Source organism: Gymnogyps californianus, chromosome 21 (genome assembly GCF_018139145.2).
Source record: "Gymnogyps californianus isolate 813 chromosome 21, ASM1813914v2, whole genome shotgun sequence".
Taxonomy (NCBI): domain Eukaryota; kingdom Metazoa; phylum Chordata; class Aves; order Accipitriformes; family Cathartidae; genus Gymnogyps; species Gymnogyps californianus.
Genome location: NC_059491.1, coordinates 5,246,730 through 5,270,383, shown reverse-complemented (window position 1 = coordinate 5,270,383; position 23,654 = coordinate 5,246,730). Strand labels below are relative to the sequence as shown.

The following is a 23,654-nucleotide window of genomic DNA, read 5'->3' as shown; positions in this document are numbered from 1 at the left end:
CTTTTTGACTGTCTTAAATGTACTTTCAAGTGCATGAACCTCTACTAAAAGGTGTCCAGACAGAGAGATAAATTATTAAAAGGCACTTGTGCTACACATAAAAATTAGCTAATGTCATTTTTTTCAAAACTGGAAGGATCAAATGACATTCTGAAGGCCCCTTTACAGCTAAGTCACATAACACTACAGGAGCGCTAATGAGAGACAATTACAACCTTACTGATCTGCTTTAACATTATATGGACTAGAAGAAGTTTGCTAGTTTTGTGTCAATTACTAGGCCCACCAGTTCCAATTTTTTATCATCTCAGTGAACTACTCTGACACGCAGAATAAACCATCTAATGTTTCTCAGTCATCTCCTCTGTAAAATATGAAGACTTAATGGACTAGGATTTGTAAAATGCTTTTAGCACCTTAGATGCAAACAATTAAAGTTGCAAAGAAGGGTAAAGATAGCAAGACAGAAAAAACAATAAATCTTTCCGAGTACGATGACAGAAGATTGCTGTCTTACACACGCATTTTTAGGATATTTTGTACAGAAGCACAGAACAATGAAAACCCAAGATCAAGCCCATAATATATGCCTACATATTCTGAGTGCGCCGCTTATTAACAAATGCACTTTTAATAATTAGAACCAGCAAATAATGAAAGTCAGTCTTTTTCACAAAACGCTAAATAAGTTTAAAATGAACAAAACCAAACTCCAATTGCTTAACAGGTTGCTAGCCCCTGAAGTAATAGATATAGAACTGTGAGATGCAGAATAAACCTCTGGAAATCCACTCTCTTGGATATTGCAAATAGTAGAATCATATGATATAATTATTTATTTTTTAACTATGCCTTACCTGTTTGAACACCTCTTCATCCTGATAAGTTGTTCTCACCAATTCTTGGATGAAGCCAAATGGGAGATTCCTACACAGCATATATGGTACCAGCAAAGACTGCTGCTGCAATGACCTTTATTTGTATAAAAAAGAAAAATCCAAAACTACTGATTATTTGCAGTAATATTTGTAGTAGTATTTGCAAAAATGTCAGAGTAATCACATCTAAGGATGTGCCAGAAAGCAGACTATCAACATGCAGACACACCTACTCCTTTCAGAACTAGCCTTGTCTTCTCAAGTTACTTGTGGAAAGGTTATTCTGAAACAGATGCTGCTGCCAACATCACACTTTAGTTTCATGAGGCTGGAAGAAAATAACAGCTTCTGTGTAATAATTGGTTCTCCCTTCTACTCTCTCTAATGAAAAAACCCTTTGTTAAGCTAGCTAGTGAAGGAACAACATTTTTTGATGTTTGTTTTTCCAGATTAAGAAAAGAACATAATAGTCTTTTCTGAATTAATACAGTCATTAGTTTTAACTGCTCCCTAGGATTTTTGAAAAAGTATCTTTTTTTCCTTATTACATATATAAAACTTATTCTAATGTCAACATTAGCTCACGTAAAGATAAAAGATAAAACCAATCTCAAAGCACAGTGGATAATTGGTGCACCTTTAAAGATTATAGAAGTATTGTTTGGAAACACAAATACAAAATTATGCAGATTTTAGTAAAAGTCACATATCCTATTTTAAAAACCTTTTTACTGTCCCAACTAAACAGGCTGCTAGTTAAACAACTGCACTTGAAACAACTGCACTTGAAATCTCAGAGTTGTGATTGAGTGTAGAATGTCTACACACAGATTTACATTACCAAATCTGTTGTGGTAAACTCTCTGAAGTAAACAAGTGCTATGCCACTTTAGCAGTTTTTGCTACACATTTTGATAAGACTGTTTCTCAGATGCAGCTCTACTGGTTACTGACTTTCACAGGAGTAGTGCCCCAACAATCTGCAAGTAAAACAGTTTATGCATGAGGTAGGGCAAAAACCAGCTTGGTTAACTCACATCCCCCATTTAAACTCTTCAAATCAATCTGGATGATTTTACCCAAACACAGACTTAAACTGCTCTCCACCAACATACCAGCAGGAACAATACTCTCCAATGCTAAAACAATAAACTATTCCTCTGGCACATAAATGTATCCTGCTCCAACAACCGACCTTAGTTTTCTTATCTAAGCCTCAGAAGAAAAAAAAAAAGAATCCCAGAACGGTCTAACTTTCATGACTAACATCAGCTGTATTTACCTTGGTTGTGTTAAGGATCCCTGTAGCACCAAAGCAGCATGTGAAATGCACTGTGATCGGATGTTGCTCAGTAACTGGCTAACTGTTGGCTGGCTACACATCTGATAAAAATAACTTTATTTTAGTACAAACTAGACGTATTCAGAGACAGAACAGACAGGAAATATGATAAATTTCTTTATTCATGCAGTATGAATGTAATATGCAAGCTAAGATTAGCACTACTCCAGCTAAAAACCTTTCAGATTATATATAAAAAGTGTTGTCTGTTCGCTTTTTCCCCAGAAGCAAAAGCTTAAAGCAGAATATAGAATGCTGACAGGGAGCTGGTCTCACAGAAGTATGTTTTACATGGAATAAACTTGAATAAAATGCAGTAGATCATAAGGGGAAGGACAGTTTCTAACACAGTGCTTATTTTAGAGATGTAAAACATATACGTGATTCAAATATGATGAATTAGTAAGAGTCAAAGGGACCTTATAAATTCTATAAATCTATTTCTACAACAAAGCCATCCAGAAAGGACTATCAATTTCCACCAACTTTCCCCACTAAGCAGTAAGACTGTCTGTGACAGCACTGATTCAGCTTCACTCATCCGAAATATACCTTTGGTGCTTTTCTCTCCTCTATTCCAACTCTGTCAAAACACTCAATGAGGTAGTTCAGCATCTCTGTCTCCTTACAATTTTCAATGGTGAAGTGGTCACTGCAGGAATCGGAAACACTTGAGCTGCCAGAGCCTCCCATACTTTAAAACACACAAAAAGAAGAAACAAAGCATTAGGTACAGTTCTTCACTTGCGCACAATCAAATAATTCATGAGCTCTTGACTTCCTCTGTCGATTTTCTGAAGACTCCATCCCATCACACTCATGACTCAATAATTAAGATAATTTCTGTGATCTATGAAGAGTTCTCCGTTTAACAGCTTGTCCAACTCTGGAAGTTCAGCTGTACTGTAACATGACTGAAGAATCAATTATCTTATTATATAAATAAGTATCTGAAAGACAGCAGTAAGGTGCATAACTTCAATGGGAATCAATAAATCTTGTTCTCACGTGGCAACACCGAAAATGAACAGCTTTTAAGTTGCACCTGACATCAAAACTCTTCAGACGCTCACGACATCACAACACTTCCATGCCATGATGTAACCTCTGCACAGTTTCTGCACAGTCTCTGTATATAGCATTCAAAACGGTAGAAATTTCACCAACTCTGTTAACACTAGCCAACCCATGGAAGGTAAGATCCTCCCACTGCAGAGAAGAGACCTTAGCTGATAGACAGGGCTACAGACAATCACTTTATGTATTCTAAGGAAGGAGAATAAACAAAACAGGAGGCAATACATCAAAGCAACTGCTCCTTTTAAAATTTCCACATAAGAGATCATTTAATTTCAACTCAGTTCATTTCAATTCCCTTACAGTAAAATACACCATTTCATTAAGTAGCACAGCCTTGGGGGGGGGACGGGGGACACTGATATTGTAAACACGAAAAATAAATCCACAAAAACAAAACCATGCTTGAGACAAAAGAGAAATTAAATACAAAAGTGAGAACAGACCACATGACTCTCAATCTCAGACTTGTTATCTCAACAGAATTCTTCTCTACATAACAGCTTGGCAAAGCTAATTAAAAGCAAAATCCTCATTTTACAGAAGGGAATTAAGACAAGATATATTCACTTTATGTAAATGGAATTAAAAAAATAGCAGTTACGTGGATGGTCTACTGCTATTCCTCAAAGAAAAGTCTGTGTACAGTCAGGGTGGATTTAAATGAAGACCAATTTATAAGTCCCAGATGTTAAACTGGAAAATAAGAGTATTTGTTTCCCTAAATGCAGCTTTTTAAAAACATGTTTAAAACTACAAACTGTGTCAAAACTGGAATTTCCTTTAAACTGTAAAATAATTTACATTTTAATAATCGAGCTGTACAAATCTATTGTGCAAGCTTTACAGTCCTCAATAAATCAGGGAAAGGTTATTACTGCTAAGCATCTGGTAGCTCAGCATGTTAAGAAACATAATTTCTAATAGCAGCAATCTTTTTGCAGAGAGAATTTGTTTTCAGTTATTCAGTTAAAACTAATCCATGTAAAATGTAGCTCTATTAAAATAGTACTCAGTAACCATGAAATCATACACACGTTTTCTTTTCTATAGTCTCTCTTTTAAACTTCTTGACTTCTCACATTCAGCTTAAAAACTACCCTTTTAAGAACATCAATTTATATAAAAAACCCTACTACTTCTATAGTTAGTCATTCTGTTAATAATTTCACTGCAGCAGTAACTGAAGTTATTCTAATGCAAAGCTCATACATCCTTCATACACATATTGAAGGCCCTGGTATTTTCAGAATGCAAGTTGTTGCATAATTGTACAGTCACTGTGTTTATAATTTAACTAACATCTTACTGCTGTCTGCAGAATGCCTGGACATAATATACGAACTAAGACCTCAGAAGCATAGCAGCCTCAGAAATCCTTACCAAAGGCTTTGCAACTCAATCCAACATTTGGATTAAATTGCCAACAGGGTAAAAATTAAACAGTGGGGAAAAATAATCCTAAATTCCACATACACAAAAACCCCTAAATCTGTGTTATCAAGTTCACTCTCCTGAAATTAGACTGGAATGGAAAAGAGGAAATCCTATTGGAAGTTCGTCTAGTTAACAGTCTGACTTGAGCAGTAGTGTCCCAACATACCGCAAGAACAATCACAGACAGAAAAGCTAGTGGAGGCAGGGAGATCATCTCATACAAAGTCTTTTTGGGTATTCCCCGACATCACAAGATACTTCCTGAAGTCTTGACCTAACTGAGTTTTAGAAGGCTCAAGTGATTAGATTTCCCCTGACTTTTGCTGTAACCAAAATACTTCAAAGGGGACTGAGAGTCTTGGAGGAACTCTTTTCCTCCCAGTTGTTCAACATGCATGTCGTCTTTAAAACTCTCATCTTGTTTCCCTTATACATTTGTAAATTGTAACTGGCTCTATTAGGCTATGTGGCCAGCTGCAGGCCACCTCAGAATTACTATTAATCATAATCAGGGGTCTGAATGCTCATAGAAAATGTTCAGGATACTAGCAAGACTACAGAAGTATCAGTTTGCAGAAAAGTCTTCCTAAAATACATGGTTCTTATATAAAACATTTATTCCTTTCTCCAATTTGGGTTGATACAAAAGAATGGGGCATTTCTTTGGGAAAACATTTCTGTACCAGCCAAGACATTGCAGCATTACTCTGCAATGGAATGTAAAACTAGAAGATCCTACCCCGCATTTACATTTCCAAAAGCTTTTTTTCCCTTGGCATATCCAGTGTTCTGCAGGTTTTTTTGCACAGCTATCTAGCTAGCTTCCAAACAGAACTCACTAATATCAAAACTCATTTTGTTTTCACATATCTTGATGTCACACAAATGAAAGGGCTTTGCTATACAATTTGTAAGTCTGTTTTACAGTAAAATATTCTGCTCTTCCCTCTCCATTCTTGGCTGTTCCAACTACATCAGTCTCTACTATTTACCACGTCAAAGGACCAGTTTAAACTTTCAGGTGTATTTTCTTTACAGGCTAGAGGAGCAATCCTCAGCTATCAAGCAGCAATGAATCTTCAAAGTCATACTGTTTGCATCTGCTGGCTATTTGCCACTATATCTTTTTCTACATGTTAATCTTTGTCCTCATTTTCCAGTTTTTGATAGGAAAACACACACATGATGTACTACTTGTTTTAAAATTACAACCATGGGTGAATAATATTCCTTCTACTCATATAGTCAATGAGGAGTTCCACTCAAACATAATTTCAAAAAAACATGCTCATTAAACCTAAATGGCAGTATGATTAACATTTACTTTATCTTAGTCATCTCTTCAAAAAAGAGCTGACTAACTAGCATTCATTATATATGTTTATATGCCATCTTAAAAACCCATCCAAGTCATCTCCTTGGCTTTAGTCATTTCCCAAATTACTTTGAAGAACACTTGACACTACGCAGACTGTTAGTTCCTAAGCAACCAAACATGCAGGTTACATTCTCTTTCTCCAATACCTGGACCCAAACTGGACACAAGAAAAATCATCATCTTCATTTTCTTCATCACTACTGTCCTCAGACACATCAGAAACGGCAAGAAGGAGGAGGGAGAAAGGGTTGTCGTATATACTACCACAACAAAAATGAAAAAGGCCATCAGATTTTTTAAGCCAAAAGAAAATGGTAGCTTTTCTTTGTAAGTCTGCCAAAAATCATCCTCTCTAAACATGCAGACAACGGATAACTCTATGTTAGTAAAACCAAGACTATACTAACATGCTCTGTTACACTACAACAAGTTCTTCACATATCAAAACACCACACGTTCACAAACCAAAAAGAATTTTTGAGACCTAATAAAAATTACAGCTGAAGTGGGAATGTTTAGACATGACCAGATAATAAGTGTAACAATTCTAAGCTACTGAACTTTAAAGCAGTGGTCCCAAAACCTCGCGTGCTCGTTTCTCCCTCCTGCAGGGACTGGGGATTCCAGGAGCAGCCAACAGAGAAAATGCAGTAGTACTTGGCCTGGCATACTGAAATAGGCTAATCTGTAATTTAAATCTATGCACTAGGGAATCAAATCTAACACAGTCCAGCAAGTAACAACTTTCAACAAATCAACTAAAGCCCTACTGAGAAAACTGATTTCAAAGCAGGAGGTCTGTTCGGTTTACTATCCAGCAGTAGCAACTGAACAGAAAGCTAATAGTTTAACTGGAATGGATGTAAAAAGAGGACAAAATTAAAACAATATTGCTACCTTTAAAGTAATTACATTACACTTCAAATGCTCGCAGAAGCAGGTTTAACATTTTGGCAAAGATGGCTTGTTAGGAAGTCAACATATTAGCACAAACCAAAACACAGAAATCAACTCAGGGTAAGTAGGGTGAGCTCAGCACAAACGTAAGTTCTTCCAAATTGCATGATTATGCCACACCCTGCACAGCACACATTAAACACACTCTTTTGTTCTCGTGAAATACCTAGAAGGAATCCTGTTCAGTAAAGAAGAACGCCTGCGCAAGGTACTGGGTGAAGCAGTAAACAAAGGTGGACCCATTGTTGTGGGTCTCTGTCTGGATGTGATGACTGGCATGGCTGGAGGGCTAGCAGCCGTGGCTGGAGGACTTGGTGAACTAGATGGGATGGAAATATTCAAGGAACGCGGGATGGAAGAAGCTGAAAAGCCTCCAGAATGGGCAACAGTGTACGGCCGGTACCTCGGAGAGGAAGGCTGCATCCAAGAAGGGCTTGTTGCTGTGAGGTGAGAGCTGACAGTAATGGAAGGCACAGATGTAGTGGCAACTGAACTGGCTGGTGGGGTAAGAGATGAACCAGTCATTGGTACATAGCTTGTGAAATTGGTAGTAGGAGCTGGACTAGTCCCATAGAGACTAAACCAGTTACAGGGGAAAAAGAAAAAAAAAAAGCAACGATTTAGGATATGCAGAAAAAGGGTGAAAGATAAAATGAGCAAGAGAAGCCCTTGCCCTTCTGATGACTCTTCAGCAATAATTCTGCAGCTCACACAAATTACTCCTTTTTACTAATGTTGAATAAAACTATGTCACAAACTACACACTTAAGAGTCATAGACTTCACTGATGCAAGTTAGGGATACTTCTCAGAAGGAACCAGCTACATGGCTTTAACCTATCAAATACACTTCTAGCCATGGCAATGTAATGAAAAAAGGTGAAATGGAGGGACATTCACATGGAAAAGAGTGAAGAACTTTAAAAATGTATTCTCTTTATTGTTCTTGGGACATTTCTAAGCTCCTCTCTCTCTTCTAGTCTACCAATCAATATTCAAGTGAAATCAGTATTCAGTTATAATCAGAAGTCACCTGGATAATGAACTGGAACCAAAGGAGCCCACATTACAGAACATAGGGCTGCTTCCTGGGTTAGAGCCCATGTTTAAAATCAGGCTTCTGTCAGGAGACCGGGCAGCTGCAGCAATTGGTTGTGACGTAGCTGTCAGGCTAGCAAATGGGTTTTCATCCCTTGACTGGGTGGACATCATCAGCACTTCCATCAAAATCTGCCCGATCAAGTCCTTAAAATCTGAAAACACTGTTAAGAATAAGAGAGTTAGTATCCTCACCTGCTGTCTTCATCTACACATTAGTCAGAGATGTAAACATTATCAGATATTTCAACTAAAAAGGACAGTAATTTACTTCTGTGAATTAAGTGCTGCTTTTCGCAAAAACAATAGACTGACACATTTATAACTATCGCTCCGTCTATATTAACTAGGTTCTGGAATTACAGCTACACAAAAATATAACTTTTATGGAAAGTACAAAAGATAAGTGATCTAATGTTGTTACTGTTAGTTACTAAAATTGTCTTATCTGTCTCTCATATTTTCCCACCCTGCTGCTGAGTTGGGCAAGTTGGGTCATAAAGAAAGGAAAAACACACGCACGCACACCCCACATATGCCCACACACAAAACAACAGTTTTGAATTTGGTCGTCTTTTATAGCTGACATATAAAATATAATTTGTTATATAAAATCAGGAATTCTTAGCTTATCAAATTAACTCCTAAATGTCTATTATGATGCAAGACAACCCATTAAGTCAGTAAAAGGTTTCTGAAAAAAAAATCCAGCAACACTGCAATATCAGCATACTAGTTTGACAACAGAAGACATAACCAACAAGAGCATAGTAATTGACTAAAACAGGAGCTACGACCAATTGGTTCCACGTTCCTTTTTGAGAATTCCATTTCCTGCTACATCTGCTGAGAGCAGATATTGAAATCAAGCAAAGACCACAAGTAGGTGGCTCTGGCATTGTAGCAAAGAGAGAAAAAGCTAAAAATAAGAGTAACAAACATGCCACTCAACTGAAACAATCCCTAACAATGATAACAGTTCAGATACCTACCTTCCTTTGGGTTATGCTTAAACTGGGCAGAGAGTGAATTCAGGAAGATAACATCTCTGTCTCGGTCCTTCCAAGAGACTCTGAAGATCTTACAGACCAGCTGTAAAGCTTGCTCCTCAGATACTTCAGACCCAGACAGAGGTTCCTTGGGGGGGAGGTGGGGTTAAAAAAAAAAAATCAACTTCTTTGCAATTGTATTAGTCAAGTCACAATCAGATGTAGGTCTTCTTTAAACGGCTTCAGACTAACTCTTAATGGCAGATTTTGGATACTTATGAAGGAATATAGATATATTTGTCAAAATTTATTTGGAAAAAAACCCTGAAGAAACACAAAAGAAATGCAGAAATGATGTAGCAGAAATACACAAATTCAGTAGGAAGCAAATTCCCAAAACACATTTGAAAACAGTATACTAAGAAGGGAAATTTAACCAAGATACCTATGATGTCTGCTTTAAGGAGCTGACTGGCGATTCAAATTTTCATTATGCACAGGTATTTTAACAGTTTCTTGTAAAAACAAAAGCACAGGAAGGAGCAAACTTCCCCAAGTCTTTCCTGCTTTCAAATCTTTGTCCAAGATAAAGACATCTTTCACTTGAATGAAGTCAGGACAGGACAAAAGACTCAAGAATTTACCTCGTTCCCCTTTCTTCCAAAAAAAGAACATCATGTAAACTGTGCTCAAAATGAAAAACTAGTTTCTCTACAAAGAATGCTACCATATATATAGCAGCTAGCAAAGGTTAAATGGGAGGGTTCTTGCAATCCTAAGGCAGCTTTGAGTGTGCATCTGAAAAAATGGTGGAATATAAAGAAATAAAATTCAAGTAATTACCCCTGCAATGTGAGGAGAGGCAGCATTTAAAAACACTTCCAAAACATACATGACAAGCCAGCAACATAACTCTGTCCTCCCCTACACTCTTCTACCAACACCGTAGAAGCAACATAATACACAAAACAGGCAATTCAGCTGCACAGAATTTCGAAGATGGAAAAGGCTATTTTCCTGCAAGAGTTGTAGATATTTACTAGACAAAAATTCTGGTATTTGACTAATGCAAGTGCACATTGTACTGCTATGTATATTACTTCTTGAGATAGTAATACTCTTTTCTTTTAGAAAAAATAAGTCAATGAGGAAGAACAAAATGCAGATTGAAAAAAACAAGGTTGCCACTAAAAAGCTCCCTTTTTTCCTTTAAATTTGAGACCTCATAATGGCCACCAGGTAAGCCTAGATTTATCAGAGATTTCCAGCAACTACCAGCACTGCACCCTTTTCAAAAGCTTTCCCTCAAACTATTTAATAAACCATAATTTTTGACACATTAATACATTTTTATTGACTTAATTACTCTACTAGTATTCTACTGTTTTCAAGTACTGCTTCTTCTCCTGCCTATTTCTGCAAAGAAGGCTTTATTATTGACATCATTTCCAATGCAGATAACCAGGCAAGAAAATTTTTTGCTCCTAAGTGAGGACTATGCTGTCTCCTATCCACTTTTTGGTATCTCCAAATGAGTAAGAGGAACTGAACCAAGTTTGCAAAGCTTTATTTTACTTTCCACTGCTCCCTCCCACTTCAAGACTGTCTTTGATTCCAAGCTATTTATTTCACAGTAGCACAATGCAAGCTGTCCGACTGTCTGATTTGCAGCTAGGAATTGACTGGAAAGGATTCTGCAGCAGCGTTATTGCTACATGGCTTTAAGCCAGGCTTTTACCAACTGACCTTATTACTGACAGTGCAGGAATAAACAAAGATATCTAATGAGCACTGCAAGAATTGTTGTAGAAACTTCTCTCCACTACACTGATGTCCCATTTCTTTATGGCTTTATTTCACGTGGGCCTTAAAAATCAAATGACAAAGAGGACAATTTTAGGAGTAAATTAAAGCTTTGTACTTGCTTGCTTTCTTTTTCTACTCTAAAGGGTTCTACCACCTGCCTAAGCCTTGATAGCTACATATTCTTATTTATTTTCTAATATTATCATTAAGAAAACCTTATTACATCGCATTACTTCAGCACACATAACATTTGAAGCAGTACTTTGTTACTAGACCTCTAAATGCTATACAAATAAGCTGCAACAATCTTCAGAAGTGTCTTAAGAAATATTTCTTCAGGCCCACTGCGTATTAAAAAAATAGATCTGGGCATTAATAGGTCACTGTTGTAGGATATATAACAAAAACATTTTCTTCAGAGTTTTCAAATATTCATAAAGCAATTTGAGACAATCGAAATGCAGCTTTGATATTGGAAGTTTTAACTTTTTTTTCCCTTCCCACAAATTTTAATGAGGAAATGAAGTGAAGAAACTGTTCACAGATGACATCTGAGGGCTAGTTCCATCCTCTCCAAAGCACGTATTCAAAATATGGAGATAACTGAACTCACTGCAAGCTAAAACTCTGCATCACTCCTCCATCCAGCCAACATAAACCAGACTAACCTTATCCGTCAGACTCCTTTTCTCTCTGCGATCATTCTCATCAACCTCCATGTTTTCAATTCCTGAATCCACATCTACCTGGGACATACTGTAAGTAGAAATAAGAGAAGCAGCCCATTAACTTGTAGAAAGCCACAGACAGCCCTCTAAGATGCTGACTGAAGGAGTGTCACCTTAAGTAGAAGCAGCAGAGAAAAACCAATGCAACAGGAACAGCCATATACACAAACAGCAATTGAAATCACTAGTTGATAAATGCTTCTCATATTACCTTTATTTTGAATTCAAGAAACACAATTCTAAATTTCTTCAGCAGGCAATACAAACTACACAGCTATCACACCCCATAACCTTCTCTTTCTAAAATAGAGTAGCTGAATTATCCCCACCAGACATGCTCATCAGTTAATGTCTAAGATAATGCTTTGTCTTTTATCACTTTAGGTCAGGAATTCCCATTAAAACAAGACTAGAACAAGCACTACAGTGGTCTAAACAGTGTGCCATTTTTAAGCATTAAACACTATTGCATTAACACAGCTGGAAGTGAGAAACAGCAGAATATTTTCCTATGTAAGTGGTTTTGATGATTAGCATTGCACAATATTTGTCGGCTTATACAAGCTGCATTTTTTACCTTTTCTCACAGGAGACACTATCAATATCCATGCTCTGAGACCGAGAGAGAGACTGAGATTGCGTTTCAAGGCTGTTAGATGGAGAACTGCTGAGTGAACTCACTCCTTCGCTGCTCTGGCTTCGGTGGGCTACTCCTAGAGAAAAGGCACCACCAAGATTACTACTACAGAGATGAGAAGGCACTACACAATTATTTGGATGCAAAAGGAGAGGAAATACTGTTTTTCAATCCAGCTCTTAAGCATTTTTAGTAATGCATTAGGAAATAAATGCTAATAATATTTACATTTGACTACAGATAATCACATTTTCTACCTCCCCTTGCAGCAGCAATATAGGAATGCTTACCTGCATTACAACACAGAGAACTAAACTAAATTTGCATCCATGAAATGCTCAGAGATTCACTCCCATAAGAAAAAACACTAGCAAACTGATCTCTTATAAGATTGCTCTGGGTACTACCTTAACACTTTGTCAAAGCCCCTCTAAAGTCTGTCCTATCAGAACAGGACTTCACGCTGGGTCATTACAATGGAGTTAGCTTGGGTGAGGATACAGGACAAAACTCATGTGATTGCTGATAGTCTTCCCACAAAACCTCCCACAATTTACTGGGAAATTATCAGTACTTTTCCTTCTCCACAAGAATAAAATAAGCATCCAAGAAGTCCTAACAACATGCACTAAGTGCAACACCAGCAAATGGAGAGCAATATAACAGCTTTGGAGCAGGGCTGAGGAGCATCAGGATATGAACAGATGGATTTACTTCGGAATGAAGACTTCTTCAGAGAAGTGTTAGACACTAGCATGGTAGGAGGAAAGTTATATGCATAATTCCAAATAATGCAGAAAAAGCCTTGCATTCAATAACAATGCAAGTTGAATGAGTTCTACAAACATCTAAATGGAGAGGGCTCTTAAGTGTAGTCTGTTCCTAAAATCTGTGCCTAATGACACTGAAGTCATGATTTATAATAAAGTAGCATTAATTGCAAGCTGCAGCTGTAGTTTTATCAATATCAGGTATTTGCATGCCAGTAAACAGACTCCTTGAAGGAAGAGAAAAAAGGTATTATTCATCTATCTGTTTAAAAAGAAAGCAGCAGCAAATTTCACTCCTTCGGGTTCTTTTGCTTGCAGTTTACAAGACGTTCCCCAAACAGTAGTAGGTTTCAGGTGAGAAGTGTAAAACCAGATTGACAACCTATTTTTAAATTCCAGCACTGGCTGTGTTTCAGCATTACTACTGAAAAGTGCAAGCTTGTCCAGCGTTTATGGCAGCAACATATTCTGAAGTTAACAGTGGGGGCAGCAAAACAGAACAGATCAGGATTATGCTCTTTGACACAAGCTGTTTTCGAGTACACTTCTCAAAGCTTTCCAGGTCTCGAAACAATTCATTTTACAGGAACAAAGCTGCAGAAGGCGGAAAAATCCCATTTAGAAGACAGTTTGCTGAAGAACAACTAGATATTCAGCATGGGAGGTAGGAAAAGTTGCTTCATTCTACTGCTTTCAAACTCCTGTTTTACTTCCCTGGGTATAAAAACAGTTTACATTTAACTCCTTATATTTGGCTGGAAATTAGTGAGTATCCAGAAGACACTCAGATTTTCAAATAAAAAGTGGAAAAGATATGTGAAGTAAAATTAATCTGCACTGGTATTCAGAAAAGAATTTAACAAGCAGCTTGTCCAAACACCTATGTTCTGTAACTGAAGACATGTAAAAGCACTCCAAGGTATAGCAGGACAACACAGAATACATATGTAACTTGTACATACCACAAAATATTTACTAAATGTAAATTTTACCCAGTTTTGTTCAAAGCTTCTATGCTTTGGTCAGTAACTTCAGGGCTGTAGCAGGGTATTATCATTCATTCATTCATAAACAACATTCAAACAACATTCTTGAGGCCATTAGGTTTTCAGTACGAAAAAAAGAATAGAGATAGGAACAGAGATCCTCCAAGAAAAGTTAGATTTCACTTAACCACCTATTTGCCAGTATTAGATGTCTGCAAAAGATTTCACCCAGGAAGCAGGAAAATGTCAAGAAAAACTCCGTTTCAGTTCTAAATGGCTATTTCCTCCAGTCCCGGAATTTTAGTGATGCATATCTCAGCTTTGACACTGAAAGTCCTCGCACAAGGCACAGGTCCAAAGCCTAGTACAGTCTCTCCACAAAACCAAGGATATAGAAATATCAAGTATAGTGTCTGAACTGAGCAAAGTTGCTCAGGTCAATCAGGTTAAATAAAAGCAACTTTCAAAAGCAGAACTTCAATGATGTAGCTTCCCTAGAGATAACACCCAGCAGAAATATGCTGTCGATGGCAGGGGAAGGCTGACTTTAGCAGGGTATTCCAGCATGCTGCTGATTTAAAATATCCCAGTTGTAGCCTTGTTTTCCTTCAGTACATCACCAATTATAAAGTGGCAGTCTTCCTTGAGTCCCTCCTCTCTCCTCCTCCCTCTTCCCAAAGAAAAAGCTAGCTAAGTCAGTGGATAAAGAGACTAGAGCAAAGATGGCTTACCAGAGTGAAGAAGTGCATTGTTCTACATTCCCTTGGGGTCTTACTTCCACTGCCAGGAAAATGTACTTTAACAGTTATACTGCAGCACTCATTAACAGGCCTCTTCAAACAAACTGTCCTACCTACCACCTTTTCACAACAGATCTTCCAGAATTTACTTCCATCTGTACTTCACTGGATCAGGTATACAATACAATACCTGACACACGAAGCTCCAGTTTTCCTTTAAAAAAAAATGGAAACAACAGCATACAGAGACGTGCAAAAATCATGAAGACCACACACTCAGTGTGTGTGGCTGTCACTGAGACACTGTTTTAGGCTCTCCAAAACACTTTCAAAATACATACAAAATAATGATATCTTCCATGAAATTGATGTGTAAGTCTGATCTCACCATGACATGCAACTTCTTATAAAAATGGATGCTTAAAAGGACACTATTCTGCTGGGGCTGCTCTCTGTACGTCCAAATGAATTAAAATCCTCTGCAGTCATTTTAGTCTATTGCTCAAAGGAACTCCTGCAAACCACACAGCGTTAGCTGAGTCTTCATTTATGCTAAAAAAAATACAGCAGATAATCAGTTGTGAACATTTTTTCCTGACCTATTCCCCAATTTAACCATATCTCTCACCCTGGCGTGGAAAAGACACGCGTTACTAAATTGCTGCAATGAATGGCACTGTAGGAAGCAAACACTACACTGTCCAGTGCAGATAGATAAATTCTTAAAACAGAGGTCTCTAAGGTCTTAGCTATCTCACCACTTCAAACCATGATAAATCTGTCTGCCAATACACAAACATTTCTACCTTCAGGTAGATGTTTCCACACCTCCTCCTCTGTTGGCATTATCGTCGATACAGTTGTGCAGTAAGATGGATCAGGACGTCATCTATTTGAAAACTAACCATTTATTTTTCCTGGGTTAGTTTTCACCTGGATTAAGTCCATGATCCACCTCACCACACAGCTGCTAAGGAGAGCAGAGGGAGAGGCGGTGAGAAATACTCCTTTCAGCAATAGCCAGACCTAAGATGGGTTAAAACAGTCATGTAACCACAGGCTGAGCGAACACAGTAAGCGACCTCTGCACTGTTCTTAAAAAAAGTCACCCTTGCTTCTGGGTTGCTGCCTATAATCATGAGGACAATACACAGTGTTAAATTCCATCTGCAATTAGCTTTTCTCAGGAAATGCTTTTGAGAGCTTTTGTCTGTCCTGCTTGGATACAAGGCATCAAAATAAGCAAGAAGGAGTCATTTCTAGGTATTTCAGAACAGCACTGTAATTAAATTAAAGATTTAAGCTTGTAAATTACTGTACTTGCCAAAGGGAAAAACATGAAGTTTCAGAAAGCAAATAGGTAAATAGATAAGAGAATTCTGCATGCTTATCAAGGAGCATTGGAAAAAAATTATTTCTATCAAATTATTAGAAATCACCTCAAGCACTGTGTGCAGTTTTGGGCGTCTCAATATAAGGACATCAAACAGTTGGACTCGATGATCTTAAGGGTCTTTTCCAACCTAAATGGTTCTATGATATTGAAAACTTGTTTAAAATAATCTTGACGTTTGTTTTGAGATTGGTTTTGTGAACCTCTCAGCTTAGTAACACAACATGCAAAACAATATAAGTTTTCAGATAAAGATCACAATACTGGAAAACATGCCAATTTGTTTTGATTTCCAAGATATCCAACTTGAAATCAAATTTTTTTTTTTTTTTTAGGTCAAAAGTGGTATTATATATAAGAATATTGTCCTCGCCTCTCTACAAAGCAACACTCCCAACTTTCCATGCTTTCTGTATTTGTCTGATTTTAATAGATCAGGCATTATTCATACCTTCTGAAATAAATACCATTTGTAAATATCCTATTTGTATTCACTCCAGTAAGTAGTGAAATTGGCAAAGTAATACAAAGGAGAAAGCAAATACTTTATTCTTACATTGACAACGCACAGTCACAGCCTACTATTTTTAATTGTGCCAAATGCTAGTAATTAAAGATCAAAAATGAACTTGGGACTGATTGCTAAAATGTACCTAGAAATCAATCAATAAAAACTGTGTTGCAAGACTGAAAAGGGTTTTTTCCTATCTCCTCGACAGATTGGCTTTCTTTTCTGTAATATTCTGTAATATTAAACTGTATTACAAACCTCAAGCTTTGGTAACCCATATTTTAAATGCCATTAGTTTACTGATACCTGGAAAACAATTGTATCTAACCATTTATTATCTGGAAAATGAACAGTACTTTCATTTACTGTTTTAGAATGTTTCTTTGTGAAAATTAGGTTTTAGTAACAGCATAAATAACACCAGTAATAGTGTTCATATTTTAAAGATAAGGAGTTGCATAATGACTTTCAGTAGACATACAATAATAATTTTAGTCACTAACATGCCAGCCTACCTGATGCACCAATTGGAGAGGTAGCTGGGGTCATGCTATGGACATTTAGGCCTAGACTATGGGATGGCCCCGGGGCTGGTGCTACTACAGGTGGTCCAGGTGGGGTCTCCCTCTGCGGTGATGTAAGTGGCGTAGTAGGCTGGGAAGATGGTCCACCTGCCAACCGAGCAAGGCGCCTTCGACGAATCTGCACAAAAGAAGTAAAATAAGAGCAAATAAACAAGTTCGTTTGCATGTACGTATGCACACGCACCCCATTATTGCCCTTTGGCCCTCCTACATGGCAGGGTGTTCACTCCTGTGAAACTACAAATGCAGGAGCTTTACTTGATAACCTGCTAGATGGAGCTGAGTCTTACTGCTGTTTCTCTGTTCTGCGTGACAATACTAAAATACCCTTGATGTTTAGATTTTAAGTATGTATTCACTGCCTTGGAAAGCCATTTGCACTGGAGAATACTGTCTTTGTCCCTCAAACAGTTGTGTAAGACAAGTTTAACGTTTAATGCTCAGTAATTTCACAACCTGTAACATTCCTCCCCATTTATTTTGGCATTTGATGAAACAAACTGCATTAATCTGATAAAAGGGACAATACAAACATGACCTTTGCCTTAATTTCACACCACATGATACCAATAAAAACACCCGTGCTAAAGAAGATCCAGTTGAAAGTTATTAAAGACAACCCCTGTCCAAGTTAATCTGAAACTGACCTGCAACACTAAAAGTATACAACTCATCTGCTGGACAGAAGCATCTTGAGAAGGCAGAGAGTAAATAACATCCTCTCATCACCTAGAGACATTCCACCACGCAGAATTTAAAAAAGTTTTTGCACATTACTAGTAAGACAAAGAAGCATCTGCCTTCAATATCCAACTTCAGAAAACTGTTATGAACCTATTTATTAAAATTAGTATGTGACCACATAACACTAATATTATACATGAGAAATAAATAGACAAAATAAAACTTATAAAACTCATAAATTATAAGTGCTTCAAGTTTCATAAATGAAAACCAGAAATTATTTATTGTCACAGGCTGCCTCAGATGATCTGTTCCTAAAGCTTACACCTTCAGCTCGAAATAGGCCCAGCAGCAAATAAGAGTATCATACTTGAGTGTCCACTCCCTGCAAAAATAAGCAATTCATGTTATTCCCTTTTTGTATTATGATACTCAAGCATTGCATGCAGTGTATCAGTTTTCATTTCCGCTCATAATCCTAAAGAACTGCTAAGCAAGTGGAAGAGTGAACAAAAGATTTGTGTCAAGTCAATGTCTATGCTACATCACTGTAGTCATTCAATGGCCTGTGAAACCTACTCCAACAGGAAGAACAACACATCAAATTAAATCAGACTTCAAAAACTGCGGGAAAACAGTGTCTGGAACTACATCTCCCTCCATGACAGGTGTCACCACATGAACATGGAAAGCAGCTAGAAATTTTTTTTTTTTTAAAAGACAAAAAAAGGCTATGATTAGAATGTCTTAATCCCTCCTCCTTGTCAAGCAAAATAGGGGAGCTTATTGCATAAATAAATAGTTTAGCTTTACCTTAAGTAGAAGCTGTACATATTAGGTTCTCTAAAAAATTTTTAAAAAATATCTTAATTTTTCTCCACTTGTATCTTACATCTTAATTTTTCAGCTGTTTATCTGAAAAAACTACAGAACTACCTCACCCCTCAGAGGCATACCTGAGAAAATGTCAGCTACACATCCCCATATCGGTTTTCCCTATTGCTGAATCCAAATGAAGCGTTCATAGCTCACAAAACTCTACCAAAAATATTATCGGTAAAACAACCTAGCTGAATTGAAATCTCTTTGAATTAGGGGGTTGAATTAAAGTTTTGAAAGCTGTGTCCTTACCATTCAACTGATCTATAACCATGTTTTTCAAATAAAGGAATGGCAGGGAAGAATGGAGAGAAAAAAAATACAAATACACACACAAACAGCCCATATATGCAGAAGTGGCTGAGGGAGAAAGATGAAGATTAGTTATGTAAAAAGCAAGAAAAATAAGCGTGATGTGAAACTTCTACACAACTGTTCATATTCATTCTTGCTAGCTAGTTCCAAATCTGATGTTAGGAAGGAAATGTGAGGAGAAAAAGGCATAGATAATAATCAATATATTTACCAATTTATTCTCAAATACAGGCAAATGTTGATTACTCAAACAAGGTCATATCCCTCATAAGGTACGATTTGCACAAAACCTCTCTTCATCATCTCCCAGTTTCAAGTAGATAATTGAGGTCACTTGTGCCACTCAGCATTCCTTCACCTACAGTGCTAGGCTAGATCAATGCTGAAGTTACATCAAAACTGGCTGCAATCATCGCTGTTGAAAGAGGAGGACACTAAGACGAACTTTCTGCCTGCCTTTCTTATGGACCAATCCCCCACACTGTAACCTGCCCTGAAAAAAATTCTGAAAAGGGCACGGAACAAAGAAATCTGCACAGACACCAAGCTGCTTTTAGATAAGATATTGCAATTAAAACTAATACAAGATTTTTCCCTGCCCCTTTAAGGATGATAGGCAAATTATACTTATCTTCCTTACTGCTGAACAAATTAACATTAAAATATAAATAAACTCTGAATATTTTTTCCACTGAAAGAGACAGCTTTCACAACTGAGGGTACATTTAGCAATTGTTAAAGGACCAGATTTGGTTCTTAGATACCCTGAGTTGTCATATTCCTCTAGGTTTACATAAAATTATCACAGAAATCTGAAATTTGATCTGAAGATTAGAAAGTTTTAAGTAAGAGAGAAAAAAAGGGGAGAAACACAGATATTATGCCAGAAAGGCAAAGGTGCAGGCTGAAAGAGAAGTTTGAGAATACAGCATAAAACTGGTGCACACATTCTGTCCAGTTAATTCCCTTGTGCCTCAAGACTAAACAGCATCAAGACGAGGGAAGATAGGCTACATGCTCAGGGCACAACATGGGGACTCAGAAGACGTAGCTTGTTTGCACAATACTAGGCACAAATGAGGCCCCAACTTGTTGCCTTCACGTGACACAAATAACACATGTTAGAATTGTGGGAGTTCAAAGTGACCTGTTCTCATTTCAGACTGAGTGACTCTCCACATCACCATGAAGAAACACATAGCTGGGTTTTTTTAAATATTTTCTTAGGAAAGTTTAGGATACCTCAATAATACCCAACCCTTGATTTCAGCAATAAATACTTGCAATCATGACATATGACAAAGCTGTTATGTATCATTATATTACCTAACAGTGACAAGTTATTTGGTACTAATTATTACATAGGCTATGGAACAAACAATGCCCATCTTCACTACAAAGCACAACTCCATAATATACAACTTAAAAAGTTAATAAAAAAATTGGTTGAATGGAAAAAGCACATTGTTTTTTAATTAGTACAGTTTTTGCTGGACACATCTAGACTATGTCTTTGAATAGTAGTTTTCAGAAACACATTTTTGATCTTACTGGACTTCTTAAAAGCTGTTAGCTGGACACACTACAACAAACAATGTAAAAATAGCACCCTGTCAAAGACGGTTAACTGATAATTTAATTTTGCAGCAGACCAATACAGATACAACCAGGAAGACTGGTCCCTCAGGCTCACACACTCTCAGTTAAAAAACCAAATTTTGTATCAACATCTGCTTTAGTGGCAACTGCTTAGTGAGACTCTAAGGAAATTTTTTATTCTACCATAATTGTAGAAGAGCTCCAAATCTGCACAACAAAGGGTAATTTGAATGGATAGCTTTATTTTTCTTGTATTCATTAGAGCATGTTAAATTGGTTTAAGAAATGCTTCATTTTCTGGTGACACTGGTCATGTTCTATACTCAGAAAACACTACTCTAAACTACTCAAAAATCATGTAAATGTTAAAAGATGCTAAGTTCACATCATTCTTTCCCACTTTATGCCACGTTTGGCTTGATTCTGCTTTTTTCTATGCAGTCTCTATTCTCATCTTGTGCTATCTATCACTCATGCTAAAATTCACACACTCAAAAGGAATTTTCTTTTCTCCCTTCCTAAAGATTTTAGTATGGTCTGTAGTGAATGACAACTTATAGTGCTTTAACAAAGTAAACACTCAGAAAACTTCAGTGAGAGACACTGTTGATAACAGTGGAAAATATCTTCTTGAAGCTAAAATATACCCTATAATCCCAAAGCCATTATCAATTGTGTCTGTCTCTCTTCTTTTTAAGTTACAATCTGTTAATGTTATACTTAATTATGGTTCGATATAAGAAGATAATCTAATCTACAAGAGGCTTGCAATTAATTTCAACTTTAGTTAAGTGTTTTCTCACCTGCAGTCACTACCAGATAAAAAGTTTGAATCAGATAGAAGTCACACATAACATATTTTAGAAGGCTATTTTTCCATATAGTCCACCTCTGATCCAGGGTCCACTGCACCAACTAACAGTAAAGTGGAGATGTGGAGGAATATTAAAATAGACTTGGCTCTGACTTTGCAATGATGAGTCCATTAACAATGAAACGTGACAGCGTGACTCTCTCAAAATGATATAAGATTAAGTGTGTCTCAAGCAACCACCTAAAAGACCAGTCAGCTTTGGTCCTAGCTGAACTGTACTAGAAAGACATAGAAAAACTTGAGTCACTCAAGACAAACATTTCGCCAGAAAAGGTAGATGAGTCCCTACTGGAGAACTCATTTTCTGCAGCTTCAGTTCCACGATGCAGTGTGTTTGATGACGTCAGTAATTTGCTGAAGCAGTGACACAAACAAGCTTACATAGGTTAAATAATTCTGAAGTTAATCATAAAACACCTCATAATCAGATGCAGTTTAACAATCAGAAGAATTGCATGTAAACAAAGTACTCATGAAATACACCTATAAAATCAGAGATCCCTTTTCACAATAGAAATTGCAACACTAGCATCCTATCCCACTCTCCCCAACATGGAAATCGTGCTCCTCTTCTCAATGCTTCCATAGAGTATGAGGACCTTTATCAAGTAAATAGCATGAAGTATTTCCTCCTAGTTCCTGCTGCAACACAGCAGGATTGCTAAACCATGATACACAAAGCAATGAAAAACATCTTAACTTTTTGGAATACAAATCTGAGTAACAACAGCAGCTACCTTGCTCTACAATCCTACCATAAGATATGGCACAGAACAAAAATAACTTCTTTTCATCCTTCCTGGAGTATAAAGTACAGCAATGAGCCTATGCTGCAGCTGGTCCAATACAATACACTTGATATGTATGCAATACACTTTAATACGAAAATATTATTTTAAAGAGATAAGGGAAGATTTAAAGTTGTACATGATTTGGGCATTACACTGGGACAGTGGGAAACTCCCTACATCCTGATCAGTACCACGACAAAATTCATTTGAGAGTCCTCCAATATACAAGCAAAACATAAGACCTTAGTCTATATTTAAAGAAAAAAAAGGAAAACAGCACCCTTTAAAAGGAAGAAAGTTCACATTATTCCATGTCAGATGTTTGTCAATCACAACATAATGTGTATAACTCTTAAGTGAAAGAACAAGAGGTTGAATAAAAATAAAATTAAAAAAAAAAATCAAAGGAAGCATTGGAAAACTGGCAAGCCTGTTTCAAACTGTTTCAAGAAAAAATTATATTAAGTATAAGACCATGCACACACACCTTGCTTCTCAGCAAAGAGTCTGAGGAAGCAAGATTTTAAGTGTTTTACTATGTTAAAAAGTAGGGTTTGTTTTTTTTAAATCACACACAGAGAACACATAAAACGCCTAGCGCTGAACACAGAAGGGAGACATCCTCCAGACAAAGACTACCTGGCAGATGGAAGCAGAGAACAAACAATTAACCAGGAGAGAAGCAATTCAACCCCATCGACCAGCCAGGGGGTCGCAGGTCACGGACAGCACAGAGAAAGGAGAAACACGAAAGACACTGAGCACAGACACCGGGCGAAGGCAGAGCGCCTCAGCAACACTCCTTCCCACATACAGGTTTCACCTTGGGGTCAGGAAGAGGGCCCAGGAATGGCCCGGCGCCCTCTCCCCGCGGGGCCCGGCCACCCCCGGCGGCGTCTCCCGCCCGCCCCCTCAGGCCCCGGGCCCCGCGGCCCGCAGACTCACCTCATCCGCGCTCAGCTCCTCCATCGCCTTCCTCTTAATGGTGAACGGAGGGAGGGCGCTTTCCTCCGCCCCACCGAGGGGCAGCTCCGAGGAAGCGCTCTCCTGTCGCCTCTGCCCCCCGGGGCGCCTCACAAGGGCATCTCCGGGGCGGCCGCGCCGCGCCTCGCCCGCCGGCAGCCGGCCCCGCCGCCGCCGCCCCGGCCCGCCCGCTCCCTGCCGCCCGCCCGCCCGCGCCCCAGCTGCCGCCGCGCCCCGCC

The 23,654-nt window shown here is 37.9% G+C and overlaps 1 protein-coding gene across 4 annotated transcripts in view; it reads right to left on the bottom strand.

The window, feature by feature from the left end:
• The window catches only part of UBE4B (ubiquitination factor E4B), a 41,868-nt gene extending 18,368 nt beyond the window's left edge, over positions 1 to 23,500 (bottom strand). For 2 of the 4 annotated variants that reach the window (XM_050909341.1, XM_050909342.1), the window contains exons 1-9: positions 23,398 to 23,500; positions 17,242 to 17,428; positions 12,267 to 12,402; positions 11,630 to 11,717; positions 9,159 to 9,303; positions 8,102 to 8,330; positions 2,773 to 2,914; positions 2,161 to 2,261; positions 858 to 972 (exon numbers count right to left, since the gene is read on the bottom strand). In XM_050909341.1, coding sequence (XP_050765298.1) covers positions 858 to 972; positions 2,161 to 2,261; positions 2,773 to 2,914; positions 8,102 to 8,330; positions 9,159 to 9,303; positions 11,630 to 11,717; positions 12,267 to 12,402; positions 17,242 to 17,428; positions 23,398 to 23,421 — 1,167 coding nt within the window. In that variant the 5' untranslated portion in view covers positions 23,422 to 23,500. Of the gene's footprint in view, positions 1 to 857; positions 973 to 2,160; positions 2,262 to 2,772; positions 2,915 to 6,258; positions 6,373 to 7,235; positions 7,647 to 8,101; positions 8,331 to 9,158; positions 9,304 to 11,629; positions 11,718 to 12,266; positions 12,403 to 17,241; positions 17,429 to 23,397 lie in introns of all 4 variants that reach the window. The other 2 variants (XM_050909339.1, XM_050909340.1) reach the window with 2 other exon arrangements.
• Positions 23,501 to 23,654: the final 154 nt, after the last annotated feature.